Raw genomic sequence first — 19,725 nt, forward strand, 5'->3', positions numbered from 1 at the left:
AGAAAAGTTCTATTCATATGTTCTGCAATGCCATTTTGTTGTGGATTATAAGGTATGGTAGTCTGATGTTTGATTCCATTGTCCTTCAAATATTGTTCAAAAACATGAGAAGTATACTCGCCACCATTATCAGTTCTGAGAATTCCTATATTTTGTTGAGTTTCATTTTTAATCATCAAATGAAAAGTTTTAAAAACTTCAAACACTTGTGACTTATTCTTCAACAAATACACCCAACACATTCTCGAGTAATCATCAATAAATGTTAGCACATATTTATTTCCATTGGCAGTTGCAACAGGCATAGGTCCACATAAATCTGAATGTATAAGACCTAATTTTCGTGAAGCTCTAAAAGAAGAATTATGAAAAGGTTGTTTACAATGTTTTCCCAAAATACAAGCATCACAAGGTGTAATCTTTCTTGGAACTGTTGGAAGACCTTTAATACCTTGCTTTTTCATAATTTTGATGTTGCCATAATTGATGTGACCAAATCAAGCATGCCACAACAAGCTAGGAGATAGGATGTCACTTTGTTGTGCCAAAAAAGTAGAACTTTCACAAGAATTAGTAGTACCATTTAACTTTAAAAGTGTACCTTCTTCTACACTGGTCATAATAACTACATGATTAGATGATCTTCTTATCTTGATGGTGCCATCAAATATATGAATAGAATGCCCCTGCTACCGAATATGGATAAGAGACATCAAATTTCGCTGAAATTGTGGAATATAAAGTACATCATGTAGAACATAATCTGCAATATTCGATATCTTCAAATGAATAGACTCAATTCCAAATGGTTTAATTTGAGACTTGTCAGCAAAGTAAATAAAAAACATCAATATCATCACTGAATGTTTCAAAAAAATCTCGCCTAAATGTCATATGACAAGTGGCTCCTGAATCTAAAATCCAACTATCTCGCCATGAAGAAAATGTAGTGTTGAAAACATCATTAATATTAAAATTATAGTGAGCAACAATGTAATGTGCGGACTCTGATGATTTTACCTTATTTGGTGGTGGCTAATCTTTCTTTTCATTCAATTATTATATCCTTTCACTCACTTTCTCCTAAGGGGTTTTACAGTTAGTAGCAGTATGACCAATTTTACCACATCTAAAACATTTGATAGTTGGTCTATCATTAAAATTCATTTGCTTTCTATTATTTTGTTGTTTGTCTCCCTGATTATTTCCCCGCCCCCCGTGCCTCTATAATTTTTCCTACTACGACCTCTACTACTTTTATCACCTCTAGAAGTTTCAACATGAGACTTTTGATTCTTTTGTGCCAGGAACAAAGTTTCTACATTAGAGTTAGGTGGAGCCTCTTTCTTCCCAAAGGTTTTTTCTCTCTCAGCTATTTTTCTTACTAGTTTATCAAATGTAATGTCTTTTAACTACCCACTAGCTTGGAGAGATTCCAAATAGTGTGAATAGATAGGGTGAAGGACTTTTATAAAAGCTGTAAGTTGTAAATCTACTTTAATTCTAGTGGCTTCTATATCATGAAAAATGGCTTTTATTTCAGAGGCACTCTTCAAAGGATCATTATCCTTCATCTCCAAATTAAACAACTTTAACAATAACTAAATAATTTCGAGTTCTGAGTGTGAATCATACAATTCTTTCAACTTCTTTAATGCTTCGAATGCAATACCACAAGAAATGATATATCGGCTTACCTCTTTTGTCACCGATGCAGTTATTAATGCATATGCCTTGTTGTCTTTTGTCTCCCAAATTGCATGTTGCTTCTCATTATCAGGTGGCTCTGGTGCAATTCTTTTCCATCACTATCCTTCTTGCCTTGACAAACTTCCCACAAATCGTTAAAAACAAGGGAACTTTTAAGCTTTCTAAACCACTCTTGATATTTTTCCTTTCCATTAAGAACAACTCCAACTATGGAAACTATTGAAGTCATAATTGTTATGCAACCAAGTATTCTTCAAATCCTTTCAAATTCAAAATATATGAAATACTTTTGAAAAGATATAAATTCGTTTCTCCTCTTGTTTCAAACAAAGTTGGCTTTGTGGTTTAATGGTAAGTTTCAAAAATAGCCTAGCAAAGAGCTATGTTCAAATCTTGTTAGCCTCCAATATTTTTATTGCAGTAAATGCGAATAAAGCCTCCCAAAATTAAAACAACAAGCGGCACTCAAGACTCCAACATGTATTTTAGCTTCCAAGGATATGTTAAAAAAAATATGCCACTAAATTTCTCCAATCATCTTTCATTATGACTGAAATATATAAAAGTTACAAAGAGAATAGTTTGGGCATCCCAATGCATTGCTCCACTGGATTAAACTTATGTTGCACTCTATCTTCATAGTCTTCATGCTCTGCGTCTCCTTTACGCCATAGACTTCAAATACATGGAGTTTAGAAACAGCTCAACCGACGCAGGTGCTTCCAGATTCGTTTGAGAACTTGACTCCCAAAATTAAAAAAACAAGTGGCACTCAAAACTCCAACATGTATTTTAGCTTCCAAGGATATGTTAAAAAAAATTATGCCACTAAATTTCTCCAATCATCTTTCATTATGACTGAAAGATATAAAAGTTACAAAGAGTTAATAGTTTGGGCATCCCAGTGCATTGCTCCACTAGATTAAACTTATGTTTCACTCTATCTTCACAGTCTTCATGCTCTGTGTCTCCTTTACACCATAGACTTCAAATACATGGAGTTTAGAAACAACTCAACCGACGTAGGTGCTTCCAGATTCGTTTGAGAACTTGACTCGCAAAATTAAAACAAGTGGCACTCAAAACTCCAACATGTATTTTAGCTTCCAAGGATATGTTAAAAAAAATTATGCCACTAAATTTCTCCAATCATCTTTCATTATCACTGAAAGATATAAAAGTTACAAAGAGTCAATAGTTTGGGCATCGCAATGCATTGCTCCACTGGATTAAACTTTTGTTGCACTCTATCTTCATAATCTTTATGCTCTGCGTCTCATTTACACCATAGACTTCAAATACATGGAGTTTAGAAACAACTCAACCAACGTAGGTGCTTCCAGATTCGTTTGAGAACTTGACGAATCTACAAACTATTTACTTGATCAACTGCTCTAGTCTTTAGGTGCTTCCATATTCGTTTGGGAACTTGATGAATCTCCAAACTATTGACTTGTTCAAGTGCTCTAGACTGCAGGTGCTTCCAGATTCGTTTGAGAACTTGACAAATCTCCAAACTATTGTCCTGTACAGTTGCTATAGTCTGCAGTTGCTTCCAGATTGGCTTGTGAACTTGGCGAATCTCCAAACTATTAACCTATCCCGGCGCTCTAGACTGCAGGTGCTTCCAAATTCGTTTGGGAACTTGACGAATCTCCAAACTATTAAGTTGTCCCATTGCTCTAGTCTACAGGTGCTTCCCGATTCGTTTGGGAACTTGATGAATCTCCAAATTATTAACCTGTCCGGGTGCTCTAGACTGCAAGTGCCTCTAAATTTGTTTGAGAACTTGATGAATCTCCAAACTATTTGCTTGATCGAATGCTCTACTCTGCAAGTGCTTCCAGATTAATTTGGGAACTTAAGGAATGTGAAAACTATTGACCTGTCCAGGTGCTCTAGACAGCAGGGGCTTCCAGATTTGTTTGAGAATTTGACGAATCTCCAAAATATTGTCATGTTCAGTTGCTCTAGTCTGCAGTTGCTTCCAGATTTGTTTGGGAATCTCCGAAATATTTTCCTGTTTTGTTGCTCTAGTCTGCAAGTGCTTCTCGAATTGTTTGGGAACTTGACGAATCTCCAACTATTGACCTGTCCCAGTGCTAGCATTGCGGGTGCTTCTAGATTCATTTGGGAACTTGACGAATCTCCAAAATATTGTCCTGTTCCATTGCTCTAGTCTGCAGGTGCTTCCAGAATCGTTTGGGAACTTGACGAATCTCCAAACTGTTGACCTATCCCAGTGCTGGCATCTGCGGGTGCTTCCAGATTCGTTTGGGAACTTGACGAATCTCCAAACTATTAACCTGTCCATGTGCCATGGTCTGCAAGTGATTCCAAATTTGTTTGGCAACTTGACGAATCTTCAAACCGTATTAACTTGTTTTGGTGTTGTAGTCTGCAAGTGATGCCAAATTCGTTTCGGAATTTGACGAATCTCCTAACCACCGACTTGCTTGGTTGCTCTAGTTTGCAGGTGCTTCCAGATTTGTTTGGGAACTTGACGAATCTCCAAATTATTGACTTGTACGACTGATCTAGTCTGCAGGTGCTTCCAGATTCATTTGGGAATTTGACGAATCTTCGAACTATTGACCTACAATGGTGTTGTAGCCTGCAGGTGCTTCCAGATTTGTTTAGGAACTTTACAAATCTCCAAACTATTGACTTGTGTGGTTGTTGTGGTCTGCAGATGCATCCAAATTCGTTTGGGAACTTGACGAATCTCCGAACTATTGACCTGCACAGTTGCCATATTCTGCAAGTGCTTCCAGAATCGTTTGGCAGCTTAATACAACTTGAAGATCTAAAGTTTTACCATTTAATCATCTCCCGCGAATGCTTTGAACAGATGCACACATTTAAATGTTGAGGGGTCATTAATTTCAACAAGGTAGAAGTATTGCCTGCACCTTTTCTCACTTTCTTTGTGAGATATGAATGTAATTGTTACCATGTCATCATAAGACAGTTATTCTTTGGGAATTTGAAAACTTGCGTGATATGAGATTGACCGTGTTAGCACTCAATATACCGTTGAATTGATGACTTATATGTAGTCGAAGTGCTTTTTTTAAGTCACAATTATTATATTTATAATTATCACACGTAAATTAGGTTATATTGAAATCTTTTTATAAGCACTTTCCTGTTATTTTATGTAAGAGTATGGGATTCCCTTATTATATCAAGGGGATAAATCATATATTATATATTTTAATATAATTATGTGAATCACATAATATATTAATATTACATTTATATGATGATGATGATGGTTAACGTCCGCTGAGACCAAATAATGGTCTATCGGACCTAAAGAAACAAATTATCTATTTTGATTTAAGATTTTATTCCTATGCTCAAAAAGCTTGGAGAGAAGCCTCCCGAGCTCACTATAATTTTGACATTGTAAAAGGCTAGGAAGGTCAGTATTGTAACAAAGATTGTGAAACTGAGATCTAATGTGGTTATATGCGGGGCACTCTAAGAGGAAGTGGTTTTCATCCTCGATGTTCCTATTCTCACATATATGGCAGATCCTTTCCGTCTATGGCGTTTTAGGAATTGCCCAATGACCTGTTTCACTATGGAGCTCATGAGAATTCGTTCTAATCTTTGCTATATTAATTTTCTTCTTTGAGCTAGTTAAAATAGAGAGATACTTTTGATCTTCTAGGGTGGGGTTGATGACTTTCTTATAATAACTTAATTTTCTTTTAGCCGCTAAGTCTTTCTCACACCACATTTTTTCTTTGAACTTAGAAGTAACCATATCTTTAATGTTATTTATGTCTTGCAATGCATCATTTTCGTTGATCTCCCAATAGTTTAACCAGGCCCTTGTGTCTCTATGCCACCCTCGATTGAGCCTTAGGTGGTTTTGGCTAGAATTTAAAGCTAGCTTAGGAAGTCTATGATCGTCTATGTTACTGATTTTGTGCTTGTACAATAGAAACCTAAGCATAGCTAGGGTCTCAATAGGGGAAAGACTTGCTTCTATAAGGAGAATAGGATAGGGTGTATTACTTTTAATCTTAAGGTTATAAGTTATAAAACGCTTCTGGATTTGCTCAATCTTTCTCCATGATTCTCTGGAGATGCTGCAACCCAAAACCTCACAGCCATATAAGATAACAGGAGTGACTAAAGTTTCAAAGAGGAACTTCCTTTTATCCCAAATTACAAGGTTTGCTAGTTTACAATTATTTTCAAGACCAAAGTAAGCTTTCCACCCCCCATTAATCCTTTTCTCAATGCTATGGTTCCAGTTGAGCTTGTGATGAATATCAATTCCTAGGTACTTGTAAAAATACACTTCCTCCAAGTTATTATTGTCATACATTAAATTAGCGTAAGTGTCCTTCTTGGATTTGATAATCATAACTTTTGTTTTGTCAGTGTTAACAGTCATACCCATGGTAGAGCAGAAATCCTTAAGAAGCCTGAGTTGCTTATTAAGATCAGATGGGCACCTTGCTAAAAGAACAATATCGTCAGCATAAAGAAGAAGGATGACGACTATCCCAGCTAAGATCGTGCCATCACATCCTGCTTCCTCTAAATAGCCTTCGAGCTTATCGATGTAAATGCCAAATAGGGTAGGGGAGAGGGGGCAACATTGTTTAACTCCGATGTTACACTTAATATCTTTCGACCACTCTTCATTGCTCTTTAGCTTGGCAATTACATTCTCGTATAACCTTATAGCGGTAGCTCTCAACTCGAGAGGAACCTTTAGCTCTTCTAATCTATTCCAAAGGTTGTATCTAGGAACCGTATCGAAAGCCTTTCTAAAGTCCACAAAGCAACAAAATAAATTGGATTTATCATTACGACATTCCTCCGCAATGATCCTAAGCGTAACAAGGTGGTCAGTGTTGAGTGATGCCTTTTGAAACCTGCTTGGCCTTTAGCCCGCTTACCTTCACTTTCAAGCCATATGCTTAACTTCTTTTCCAAAATACTACCATATAACTTGGCTAAGAGAGGGCTGATCATAATTGTTCAATAATTAGAGGGGTTATTTGTATCCCCACTTTTAAAAATAGGGATAATGAGGCTCTCAGTCCAAGGTTTAGGGAACCCTTGCTTAACTGCTTGATTGAAAAGCTTGTGGATGTGGGGGATGAGGACATGACCTCCAATTTTTAAGATTTCTTCTTGGTAACCATCAATGTCCATAGCTTTCCCATTAGCGAGGCGATTAACCCCAAACTTAATGTCTTCTAAAGAGAAAACTTCTTTCGTTGTGAGAAGGGTTTCCAAATTATCCATGACATTTGGAGATTCATAAAGCTTTTTAAGATAGGAATTCCAATCGTGAAGAGAAATTTTATTATTATCCTTAGTCTTCCTAGTTAGAATCTGCCTCCAAAATTTCTTAGGAGCTACCTTAGAGAGGTGTAAGAGATTCTCCTGTCCTTGACGAATGTACTGCCTCTTTTTCCTTTTAGTTAGGGCTTTGTATATTTTTATCTTGTCCATTTTAAGAGATTCATCAACAGCTTCCTTAATTACTCTCCTTGCACTTTTACAATCTTTGTCATACCATGGATTGGTTTTGCTATTTCTTTTATTATTTGAAACTTCAATTGAGAACTTGTTAATAGAATAAGAGAGGGTTGTAGTAAAATTATGATAGAGGTCTTCTATGTTGTCTATATTAGATAAAGGAAGTAAATTAGTTTTTAATTCATTTAGAAAGAGATCATTTTTATTTCTATCAAATATTAAGTTCTTTTGGCTATAAGTATTATTTTCTATGGGAACTCTATGCATGACAAAATTGAGAGTTATAAGTAAAGGCCTATGATCAGAGTCAGGTTCGTGGTCGTTTAAGATGTCAAAATTTATTATTTCGTTGTATAATGGGAGATCGGAAATAACGTAGTCTACCACGCTGCTACCAAGTCCATGGATGCAGGTCATCTTGCTAGAATTGGGCAACTTCTTTAGACCGTTGCAAATTATGAGATCCTGAGCACTACAGAGCTTGACTAGCTCCGACCCAAACAAATTTTCCCCAAGATCTTCAGAGTTCCTTTTGTACTTGCTAGCCAGAGTAGGGTCTTCGTCTAACCAAAGAGGATTAGGGTTGGAATGATTGCTTAGAATAATAGCTTGGTTGTTTGAAGTTCGAGCATTAAAGTCACCTATTAAAAGGATATTACCGTCATTCCTTAGGCTAGAAATATCATTCTCTAAACCATTGTAAGGGTTAGTTTTATCTAGATTCTTCTTCTTATAGAAGTTAGAATTAATGGGGGGGAAATAACATATTGCTATGTAGGACTTCTTATTATTAATGTCTTTGATCTCTATCCAACTATATTGGTTGTGAGGGTCGTTTTTATAAATCCTAACATGGGGGGAGATGTTCTTCTTAATGTGACAAGCTATTCCCCCAATGCCTCTACGGGAGGATCGCTTGTTCCAGGTAGACTATAGTGTAAAGCCATCTATGTTAGGGACCTTAGATTCTCCGTGCTCCCAAGTTTCAACAAGCAAAATAATATCAACATCATTTGAAATCCAACTTAGCTTGGGGCTTTTGTTCCATGGGAAGCCCCAACAATTCCAAGAAAGGATCCGAAGCATGTTTAATTGCTATTGATTACTATCTTTTTGGTTTCTATCTCGAATAAAGGCTTTTCTATTTCTGATTATTGCCCATTTTCCTTCCTTTCTAGCTTCTTTTACCTTTTGAACCTCCTTTCTTAATTCTGCTTGGTCTTCTGGAATGAGATCTTCATTTATGAATATTCCCGTTCCTTTTAGACTTGAGGTTTTACTAAGTATGTCGTGCTTATGATCAGTGGAGCTCACCTTTATGCGGATTAGTCTTCATTTATTCTCGGTTAATTTCCCCAACCTTGTTGCTTCTGTGAGACACAATTTTTCAATTTGTAATCTATTATGTAGTTCTGTCTGGGCTAAGGCTAAAGTATCCTCATCTACTTCCTCTTTTAAACCGAATATTATAAGGTTTAAGGCCCTTTTGTTACGTTCGTGATCTAATTCTATTAATTTTTTCATTTCATCTTTAATTGGTTTGATATCTAACTTATCTACCACATTATTTAGGGTGAGGCGGCTATTAACTTTTTCTTCTAGTTCTTTAATCATGTCTTTCATTTTAAGACTCTCTAAAGTATCAACATCTCCTTGCTGTGATGGTTGGTTAGTATCTTGGTTATGTTTTTCTATAACCTGCAGTCTAGTCTCCATTGTCTCCATTTTATTCTCTAGTAGTTCTATTTTATTTTCTATTTGTTTTTGGATCGTGTCTTCAAGAGATGAAAATTTATTTTCCAGCATGGCTTCTAACTCTTTTTGTAGCTTGGCTTCTCTTTCTTCTCTACGTTTCTCTAAAGACTCTATATACTCATAAAGGCCTTGTAGAGTAACTGTGCTAGGTCTTCCCTTGGTAATCTTTGGTAACTGTGGTGAAATATTCATACTTGAAATTATATGAGCAAATATGTATTAGAAAAAGAAAAAGATAAGGAATGTGTGCACCTGATATCAGAAAACCTGACTGCAGATCGCCCGTCTGCCCTTGGTAATCTTTGGTAACTGACTGCAGATCGCCCGTGCCCACCGCAACCCGCAGACTCTTTCACCGAGCCTCAGAACACTTTCACCGAAGAATATATAGAGTATGTTTTTAACTCTTTCACCGAGCCTCAGAACTCTTTCACCGAAGAATATATGCGAAGAATATATAGAGTAAGAATATATGCCAAGAATATATAGAGTATGTTTTTAACTCTTTCACCGAGCCTCAGAACACTTTCACCGGAGAATATATTAATAGATTATAATAATAATAATAAATTCTTTTATGAAAATATATTATTAATAATATTTTTAAATTAAAAATATTATTTAATTAAAATATTAATAATAATATAATTATAAACTTACAATCAGAATTTTAAAATAGTAAATAGTTTTTATTGGTTGGGAAAAATATTTTCTCCATGTAATAAAAGAACAATATGTAATATTTATATATTTAGAAATTTAAATATAGAATAATAATATAATAGAAATAATTGGTAAAATCTGATAGATATCAATTCATAATAAATATTAAAATACTTATATGTATTTTTTGAGGGAGTAATTTAATTGTTTTTTTTAATTCATTATTGTTGTATTTCCCTTTTATTAAACAAATTATATTACATTTATTATTTGTGGGAGTAATTTAATTGTTTGTTGGTTTTTATTAATTGTTGTTGTATTTCCTCTTTGAAAAAGAGATAATATTGAGATGTTGAAATTTAAAAATGTCGAATCAAATATGTAAATATGGTTGAAATTATTACAATTTAACAATCTTATAAATGTCTCTTTACACCTTAATTGGTGCAAATTACTAGTAATATTTTATATTAGATTTATATGTTTCATAAATAAATAAATAATAAAATGAGAAAATGCAAATTATTAATAATATTTTATATTAAATTTATATATTTCATAAATAAATAAATAATAAAATTATTTTCATGAACTCAGTTGACACTGAAATGGTTAAGTGCCAACAGCTGTCTCACACGTTGTAGAATGCATTCCTGATTCCCTGAGCAGGAGGGTCTGAGCGACGATAAACGCTTGCAATATTTTTGATTTCATGTTGCAGACACCCAATTTCTGATGTTTTCACCCGTAATTTGCGATCACTATATTCCACACGGATTTGACCGAATCTGCTGTGCATTTGGTAGGGTGTTGAAAGCATTGAATTGAATCGAATAGAAGCATTTTTAATGATGTCCCGAAACCTAGCGGTCTAAAATACCACCCAATTGTTGAATACCAGCAACATCTGGCACTTTCTTACCTCTGTCATCCATGATGTTTTACATCTACTACAGCTCATCTGTCAGTTTCCACGCTTTTTATATTGTTGTTAACTCAAAAATGGCGGGCGATCGCGCATCAGCTCTCCCGTCGATTCCTACTGGCTTTCATGACTTGGTGTACCTACCATACATACCTCATGTATCTCATTGGCATGGGAAGTATGTGGGGAGACCAGGCTCAACCTCCACTATCCTAGATTTTACCACCCCATCAAAGTATTTAATTGTAAAATGATATTATTAAAAATTATTAAATTATTATGTTTAATGATTTTTGAAAAAGTTTTTATCTCTTGCAATTGATTTTTGCTTTTTCTTTTAATAAAAATAAAATTAAAACTTCATAAAAATTAAATTTCCACTTAAATAGAATTAATATATACATTTATATAAAAAAAATTATAAATTAATAAATAACAAATATTGTAATTAAGAAAACCATGTTGATTAGAATTTAAACACTTATTTAGGATCAACTCGCAGGAAAGCTTGAATATTTTGATACTTCCTCATTAAATTTATGTAATTTGAATTTTAACTTAAACCGACATAAATAACTGGGATAAACTCGCAGGAAAGTTTGAATATTTTGATAAAAAAGAATTGCCTAATAACTCGGGAGAAGGATCATTTTAATAATAATTATTTACCAAAGTATCTCGGTAGAAGAATCATTTTAATAATAATTATTTAACGAAGTATCTGGGGAGAATAATCATTTTAATAGTCATCATTTAACAAAGTATATCACACGAACTGACAACTTACATTAATATTTTGATAAAGGAGAGTTTAATAACTCCGAAGAAGAATCATTTTAATAATAATGATTTGACCAAAGTATATCATTTTAATAATAATTATTTGACAAAGTATATCGGACTGAGTCACAACTTAAATTAATATTTTGATAAAGAAGAGTTCCCTAATAACTCGGGAGAAGAATCATTTTAAAATAAATATTTTAAAAAGTATATCATTTTAATAATAATTATTTGACCAAGTATATGGCACTGAGTGACAATATGCAATAATTTAAGGTCTATTCTATTTTAGAGATGCGCTGCATTCACATAAATTATGTAAGGCCACAAATGGATATCAAACGCCCACGTTACCTGACCATTAATGGCAACAAATCTGGTCAACATAAATCTCAATTGCGAGTATTGAGAAAGAGAGATCAGCGGGTAGCCACTTTGCCGTTTGAGAGACCAGCCAGACGAGGAGGAGACTCTTGAGGTTATTGCAGCTACTCTGTGTTCCATGGCATCCACCTCATATGGATCCTCCAGCACCAACAACAGCTTTGTCTTTGATATCTTTATCAACCACAGGGGTCCCGACTCCAAGAAAACCCTCGCCAAACATCTCTATGACCGCCTTAGCAAACACGGACTGCGAGTATTTCTCGACGAAGATGAATTGCAAGCAGGAGAGTATATAACTCCTCAAATCCACAGTGCCATTCGAACAGCTTCGGTGCATATCGCTATTTTCTCTCCCGGATATGCAGACTCACCTTGGTGTCTTAATGAGCTCTTGCTCATGTTCGAATCGGGGTCAACAATTATTCCAGTATTCTATAATGTCGAGCCTGCAGATCTTCGATGGGTAACGCAGAGCGAAAAAGGAGTCTATGCTCGATCCCTGCAAACACTCGAAAAGAAGACAACGTTCGATTCTAAACCACGATACGACCCCGATACCATCCAGAAATGGAGGAAGGCTCTCACTGATGCTGCAGAAATAAAAGGTTTCGATAAGAAGACGTATAATGGGTCAGTACTCCAACTCTTCCTCTTACTCTCTCCCTTTTAACTTGTTGGATTGATAGACTGTTTGATATTGTAGGCATTTCTGACTAGTAATTTCATTTCAGCGATGAGCAGCAGCTCCTTGAACAGGTCGTGGAAGAAGTGCTGAAAAAAGTTAAAAGACCATTACATGTGTCTAGATATCCAACTGGGTTGGATGAGAAAGTTGCAGAATTTGAACGGGCGATGTTACTCGACCAACAAAGCAGCAGAGAGACTAGAGTTATAGGAATTGTCGGACTTGGTGGTGCTGGCAAAACCACCCTAGCAAAGGAGATCTTTAACCGTCGAAGATCAAATTACAAGAAAACTTACTTTCAATTTGATGTCAGAGAAAATGTCAAAAAACACTCTCTAAAATACGTCCAGAGTGAGATTCTTAGTGGCATGGAAGTGAATGTGCAAATAGGCAGCACTGATGATGGTATAGAGAAGCTCCATAGTTATCTTAAATCTTCTCATGCTTTCCTAATTTTAGATGATGTGGACCATCTTCAGCAGGTGGAAGCATTGCTTTTACCGGTGAAAGATGCGCTTCAGCAAGGTAGCTTAATTCTAGTCACATCTCGAAATAAGGATGTACTTACAAGCTCAGGGATTGCAGAGTCTTCCATTTTCAAGCTAAAAGGACTCGACAAAGATTATTCCCGAGAGCTATTCTGCTGGCATGCGTTCAACCAGCGATATCCTCCTACAGAATTTGAACAAGTGGTCGAAGAGTTTGTGCATGCTTGCGCCGGATTGCCATTATCCCTTAAAGTGCTTGGATCTCTTCTTCGTGGAAAAGATTTGAAGTATTGGAATGCGCAATTGCACGATATCTCCAAAATTCTTCACAAAGATATAATGGCTACACTCAAAATTAGCTATGACGGTCTCGATAAAATAGAGAAGCAGATTTTCTTAGACATTGTCTGCTTTTTTATAGGAGAGGACAAAGATAGCGCTATAAGAATCTGGGATGGAACGGAGTGGGGAGGATGGCTTCGTCTTCGGAACCTGGAGAGCAGGTGTCTCGTGGAAGTAGACGATGAAAACTGTATAAGAATGCACGACCACCTGAGGGACCTGGGCAGACATATTGCGGAGACTGAACCTCCAGAATGGACGCTTCGCCTTTCGTGCCCAACCCACGACCTTCAGCTTCTGTCCGACAAATCAGTGGTATGTATTTTGAAGCTTTAGACCCATATCCAAAATAGAGTTTTTGTCAAAGTTGTGTGTGTTATGTTTTCAAAAGACAATTCTTAATCGTGATTCTAATAAACATCTCTGAGAAGACAATATATAAGGTGCGGGGAATTAGCACCGTTCACTCACGAGACTGCCAAAGGGCTCAACCGTTGTTCACAAACCTCAAGGAGTTCGCAGGCCGTCGTTTCACAAATTATGTGAAGGGGTTGCAGCTGATTAGGACTAAAGGTTGTTTTGAGGAGAGCGAATTCATTGAAAGCCTACCTTCACCGGCTGCCATGTCACCCATATGGCTCCGGTGGGATGACTGTCCTTACTCCAGCCTACCTTCTTGGATTTCACTCAAGAAGTTAAGAGTTCTAACAACAATAAATAGTTGGGAACTTCAAAAGCTGTGGCTGCATGAATCGCAGGTAGTCATTTGAAGTTCTTGACATAAGATGTTTTTATCTGGGAAATTGCTTTGATCTTCAGTGTTGTTAGCATAGTAGGGGTCAAACCAATTTTGATAATATAAAGATTGCAGGCACCGGAGCAGTTGAGGGAATTATATGTTCAAGCTAGATATGTGGAGGTTCCGAAGTCTATTGGGAAGTTGAGCCATCTCGAAAAAATTATAGTCAATTTTACTACCCATGTAACTTTACCAGACGAACTCTGCCATCTACAATCGTTGAAACACTTCAAATTAAGTGCAGGTACAATTTCCTTTTTTATATTGGTATTACTATCTAAAAATGGACTGCCTACCAAATTATTTTGCGAATTTAAGGACCTGTTTCGAAATAGAGTCCCTGCCGAATTCCTTTCGGAGCTTAACGAACTTCCATTATCTTACCTCGTAGGATTCGATGGTCAGATTGAATTCGTGGGGTGCTCCAGTTTGAACATGCTTTCAGATTCGTTTGGGAACTTGACGAATCTCCAAACTATTGACCTGTCCCACTGCTCTAGGTTGCGGGCGCTTCCAGATTCGTTTGGGAACTTGACGAATCTCCAAACTATTGACCTGTCCGACTGCTCTAGGTTGCGGGCGCTTCCAGATTCGTTTGGAAACTTGAAGAATCTCCAAGCTATTGACCTGTCCGAGTGCTCTAGGTTGCGGGCGCTTCCAGATTCGTTTGGCAACTTGACGAATCTCCAAACTATTAAACTGTACGGCTGCTCTAGCCTGAAGGTGCTTCCAGATTCGTTTGGGAACTTGACGAATCTCCAAACTATTGCCCTGTCCAGTAACAGTTTACAGGTGCTTCCAGATTGGTTTGGAAACTTGACGAATCTCCAAAGTATTGGCCTGTCCAGTGACAGTTTACTGGTGCTTCCAGATTCGTTTGGAAACTTGACGAATCTCCAAACTATTGCCCTGTCCAAGTGCTCTAATCTGCTGGTGCTTCCAGATTCGTTTGGAAACTTTACGAATCTCCAAATTATTCGGATGGACAGTTGCGAAAGTTTAAAGGTGCTTCCAGAATCGTTTGGGAAATTGACTAATCTCCAAACTATTGACCTGTCATATTGCTGGAGTCTGCGCGTGCTTCCAGATTCGTTTGGGAACTTGACGAATCTCCAAACTATTGATCTGTCCAGGTGCGAGAGACTGCGCGTGCTTCCAGATTCGTTTGGGAACTTGACGAATCTCCAAACTATTGACCTGTCCAGGTGCGAGAGACTGCATGTGCTTCCAGATTCGTTTGGGAACTTGACGAATCTTCAAACTATTGACCTGTCCAGTTGCGAGAGACTGCATGTGCTTCCAGATTCGTTTGGGAACTTGACGAATCTCCAAACTATTGACCTGTCCGGGTGCTCTAGTCTGCACGTGCTTCCAGATTCGTTTGGGAACTTGACGAATCTCCAAACTATTGACCTATCCGAGTGCTCTAGTCTGCGGGTGCTTCCAGATTCGTTTGGGAACTTGAGGAATCTCCAAACTATTGACCTATCCGAGTGCTCTAGTCTGGGGGTGCTTCCAGATTCGTTTGCTTCCAGATTCGTTTGGGAACTTGACGAATCTCCAAACTATTGACATGAGAGATTGCTCTGACCTGCATGTGCTTCCAGATTCGTTCGGAAACTTAATACAACTTGAAGGTCTAGAGTTTGACAGTTTGACCGTCTCCCACGAAGTCTATGAAAAAATACACACATTTAAATGCTCGGTTGTCATTGATTTCACAGGGTGAAAAGGGTGAGATAGATATGGATGGAATTGTTAGCATGTGATGGCAGTTATGGTATGAGAATTTGAAATTGACATTGACCGTGTTTGCAATCAATATACCGTTCAATTGATGACTTATATGTAGTGGAAGTGAGTGCTTTGTTTAAGTCACAATTATTATAATTATCACAAGTAAATTGGATTAAAGTGGAATGGATTAAAGTGGAATCTTTTTTATAAGCACTTTCATGCCATTTTATGGAAGAGTCTGGGATTCGATTATTATGTTAATGGGATAAATCATATTTTATATATTTTAATATATTTATATGAATTATATTATCTATTAATATATATAGAAATAATAATAATAATAAAGTATTTTATGAAAATGTCTTATTAATAATATTTTTAAACTAATAATAATAAATAATAAAAATAATAATATATTTTATAAAAGTCCGCATGGGGTAGCTTAAGTGGCAATGGTCGTGGAAATGAAGTAGGTTAAGTGGCAATGGTCGTGGAAATGAAGTCTCACCGAACCAAAAGTCTTTGGTTCAAATTTTGGGCTACCCTTCCCCAGTAGTGGGGTATGTAATGGATATGAAAATTGGAGAGTCCTACCAAACTTACAAAAAAAAATAATATATTTTATAAAAATATATTACTAATAATATTTTTAAATTAAAAATATTATTTAATTAAAATAATAATAATAATATACTTATAAACTTACAATCAATTGTTTTTAAAATAATTGTTTTTTATTTTTAAAATAAATATATAATAATTAAATAAATATATGTTATTTTTTTAATATATATTAAATAAATATTTATGGTTTGAATTAATTTCCATTTAATTGTTAATGAGGTTATCTTATTGTATAGAGTACATTGTCCACATTAAATGTTTTTTTGGTTATAAACCTATTTTTAAGCATATATGAATATTACTTAAAAAAAATTATCCAAGACTCGCATTGAAAATAATTATATAATAATGAAATAAATATATGTTATTTTGTAATATATATTAAATAAATATTTATGATTTAAATTAATTTTCATTTAATTGTTAATGAGTTTACCTTATTGTATAGACTACATCGTCCACGTTAAATGTTTTTTTGTTATAAATCTATTTTTAAGCATATATGAATATTATAGGACCAAACATTGGTCTATCAAACCTAAAGAAACAAATTATTTATTTTAATGTTGGTATCGTTTGTACCTGCTATCCATCCAGTCCAAACGACACTGAACATTAAACATTAATTGGGTAGGTCGCACCTCGAAATTGATAATGGCCATGGCCAGGAATTATATGAAAACAAGGACAGTGGATCACAATAAAACGCCGGTGCAAGCTCAGGTATTCCTATTTCCGACCCTATTGCAAAGTAAATGCCTCTGACATGGGCCCGATATAACACCATATAACACACCGCGCTGTGATGAGAGAGAAAAAAAAGGCGCCGCGTGTTATATGGTGTTGTATCGGGCGCATGTTAAGGGGCATTTATTTTACAATAGGTCGGAAATAAGAATTCCCTGCAAGCTCTCGGATATTATGGCTAAATAAAAACTTGACAATTAGATTTGACAACTCAATTTATATGATTTAAATATATTACACAGTTTCCAAAGCATTGTACAGTAATATGTTTAATTAAATAGTTAATCAAATTAAACATAAATAAATTAAATTAAATTAATTTTTAAAAATAATAAATTTTATTTTCAAAAGTTAAACTACATAAATATTACATTAATTTGTTTGGTCAAAATTAATATAATTTGACCAGGCAGAGATAATAATAATGAAAGAATCAATAAATATTTAAAATCCTAAACCTAGATATATACCAGCAGCCTCATGAATTAATAATAGTGAAAGAATCCATACCAGCAGCCTCATGAATTAATAATAGTGAAAGAATCCTTGAATACTTAAAATCCCAAATATATACAAGTTGCAGTCTATGAAGAGATGAGACTCTCTAATTCAACACCCTCTAACGGATTCGGCAGGGGCGCGAATCTGTTTAAACGGGTAAATGTTTTGGCTGGATCTCGAATCTGTTCGGACGGGTAAAAATTCTCTTGCTAAATAACTCATAATTCCGAAGGACGTAGAAGTACATGTGTGTTTTGGGAGATCAATGTACAAGTTTTGATCCATGTTCTCCAAGGAACATCACATTCAATGCGAGCAGTAATTCTGTTTATTTAATAGGAACATCCATGCTACCACAACTCCTCAATATTCGTCTGCAAGAGATCCCGAAGCTTAGGCCGGAATTCGTCAATGGTCTCCAACTTTGGCTTCCACGATTTGCCTGCCTTCAATCTCAGCGAGCAGTAATTCTGTTTATTTAATAGGAACATCCATGCTACCACAACTCCTCAATATTCGTCTGCAAGAGATCCCGAAGCTTAGGCCGGAATTCGTCAATGGTCTCCAACTTTGGCTTCCACGATATGCATGCCTTCAATCTCAGCTGCGCAAGCGCCGCTGACAACTCTGGATCGTCTACCAAATTCAGCTTCGGTACCGCAAGCTGCTCCTCCTGCGCCCCGATAATTTCTTTTCCCTCCAGTAAGAATACATCATTTCTCATTTCTGGCGGGAGGGGACGGATGAAATCATCAAGGAGGGGGAGTATTTTGGCGCCGGAGCTCCACCTGTTCGCAGCTTTCATGGCGGAATTGGCCTTCAATCCCAGGGAGGCCATGTCTGTCCCAGAGAGTATCGAGTGGAGCTTGGGTATTGGCAGAAGAAAATAGAGATGCCCCAAATCCAATTCTTCATCCGCCGTAAGAGGATTATTGCTACGGCCAATCTGCAAGCCGTTGGCGTGGCATATAAAGTGGTGAGGATTGTCCAGCATAAGCTCTGCCGCCTTAATCCGCCTCCGAAAGTCCTGAATGTTGCCATTCCAATGGATGACTTTCACAGTGGTGGAAGGAACAGTGTTCAGAGGGAAAGAAATGTAAGTGGCCATCCTCAATATTATTACTTCTCTGTTTGTCTGTGTGTAGCGATCGAGAGTGTGCAGGGAAAATTTTCTCCTCTGCTATGCTGGTGTGTGTGTAGCGATGGGCAGGGAAAGGGAGCGTAAGTGTATCGAGGGATGAGGGGGCCAAAGGCATTTATTTATAAAGGAGGACAGATGGCATTCTTAAGATGTTAATGTGATGAATGGCAACAGCTCCAGTGTGGCGTTGAAGGATGGCGACTGGAGAAACTTAGAAACATCGTGTGTGTGTTTATGACGGGGAGATCCAATTGGACCTGACACGAGTCCCACACGCTGTAAATGACTGACTGACGTAGCAGGTGTAAGAGCTTGGATGGGTTCCAGCCGTCCAAGAGTATAGTTTGGGTGGGACCGGATTCGATTTTCGCACGCTGTAAATGAATGACGTAGCAGCTGTAATGGGTTCCCAAAGTATCCACTGGTGTTGCCAACAAACATCATTGACGATTGACCGGGAAACATCGAAAGTGGAAAACGATACTTGAAGTGCTTCATTTTTGGTTTCTTCGTTGATTCCTTTGGGCATAGTCTACCTAGGCGGAGGAATTGACCGGTTTCCGTCCGTCGTTGTTCGGAAAATCGTGCGGCTCTGGCTATCGGCAATCCCTCTGTCGTCCGCCACCCTCCCCTCGCTCCGCCACTGTGCCACCTTCCCTCGCTCCGCCACTGTGCCACCCTCCGTCCACCGCTCCGCATTCATCCTGACATTCCCTGAGACATTCCTGGGAATCCTGACATTCCGTGACATTCCTGAGAATCCTGACATTCCCTGACAGATCAGATCGGATCCCTGACAGATCAGATCGGAGCTGGAATTACCGCAGCGGAGAGTTGAATGCCATTTCGAATTGTCAGATCGGAGCTGGAATTACCGCAGCGGAGAGTTGAATGCCATTTCCAATTCGAAATGGAGGAATC

General features: G+C 36.9%; 2 protein-coding genes and 2 pseudogenes across 3 annotated transcripts; 2 read left to right on the top strand and 2 right to left on the bottom strand.

Annotated features, from left to right (window-relative positions):
• The first annotated feature begins 3,142 nt into the window (after window positions 1–3,142).
• Window positions 3,143–4,717, top strand: LOC149198229 (uncharacterized; annotated as a pseudogene).
• A 6,957-nt stretch (window positions 4,718–11,674) lies between these two features.
• LOC149198230 (disease resistance protein Roq1-like) lies at window positions 11,675–14,147 on the top strand (annotated as a pseudogene). The gene is made up of 2 exons (XR_016254256.1): window positions 11,675–12,367; window positions 12,469–14,147. The product of XR_016254256.1 is annotated as a disease resistance protein Roq1-like (transcript).
• Window positions 14,148–14,452: 305 nt separating this feature from the next.
• On the bottom strand, window positions 14,453–18,154 carry LOC149198231 (uncharacterized). The gene is made up of 2 exons (XM_089408961.1): window positions 18,018–18,154; window positions 14,453–15,266 (listed from the first exon to the last, which is right to left on the bottom strand). Exons 1-2 carry the CDS (start codon window positions 18,152–18,154, stop codon window positions 14,453–14,455), a joined length of 951 nt encoding a protein of 316 aa, XP_089265087.1.
• A 5-nt stretch (window positions 18,155–18,159) lies between these two features.
• LOC149198232 (uncharacterized) lies at window positions 18,160–18,858 on the bottom strand. The gene has a single exon (XM_089408962.1). The coding sequence runs from the start codon at window positions 18,769–18,771 to the stop codon at window positions 18,160–18,162; it is 612 nt and encodes a 203-aa protein (XP_089265088.1). The 5' UTR covers window positions 18,772–18,858.
• Between the last annotated feature and the right edge of the window lie 867 nt (window positions 18,859–19,725).

This window comes from Pinus tabuliformis, chromosome 2_2, assembly GCF_031772625.1.
Source record: "Pinus tabuliformis cultivar Carrire ecotype Pingquan chromosome 2_2, CPIR1, whole genome shotgun sequence".
In the NCBI taxonomy this organism is placed as follows: domain Eukaryota; kingdom Viridiplantae; phylum Streptophyta; class Pinopsida; order Pinales; family Pinaceae; genus Pinus; species Pinus tabuliformis.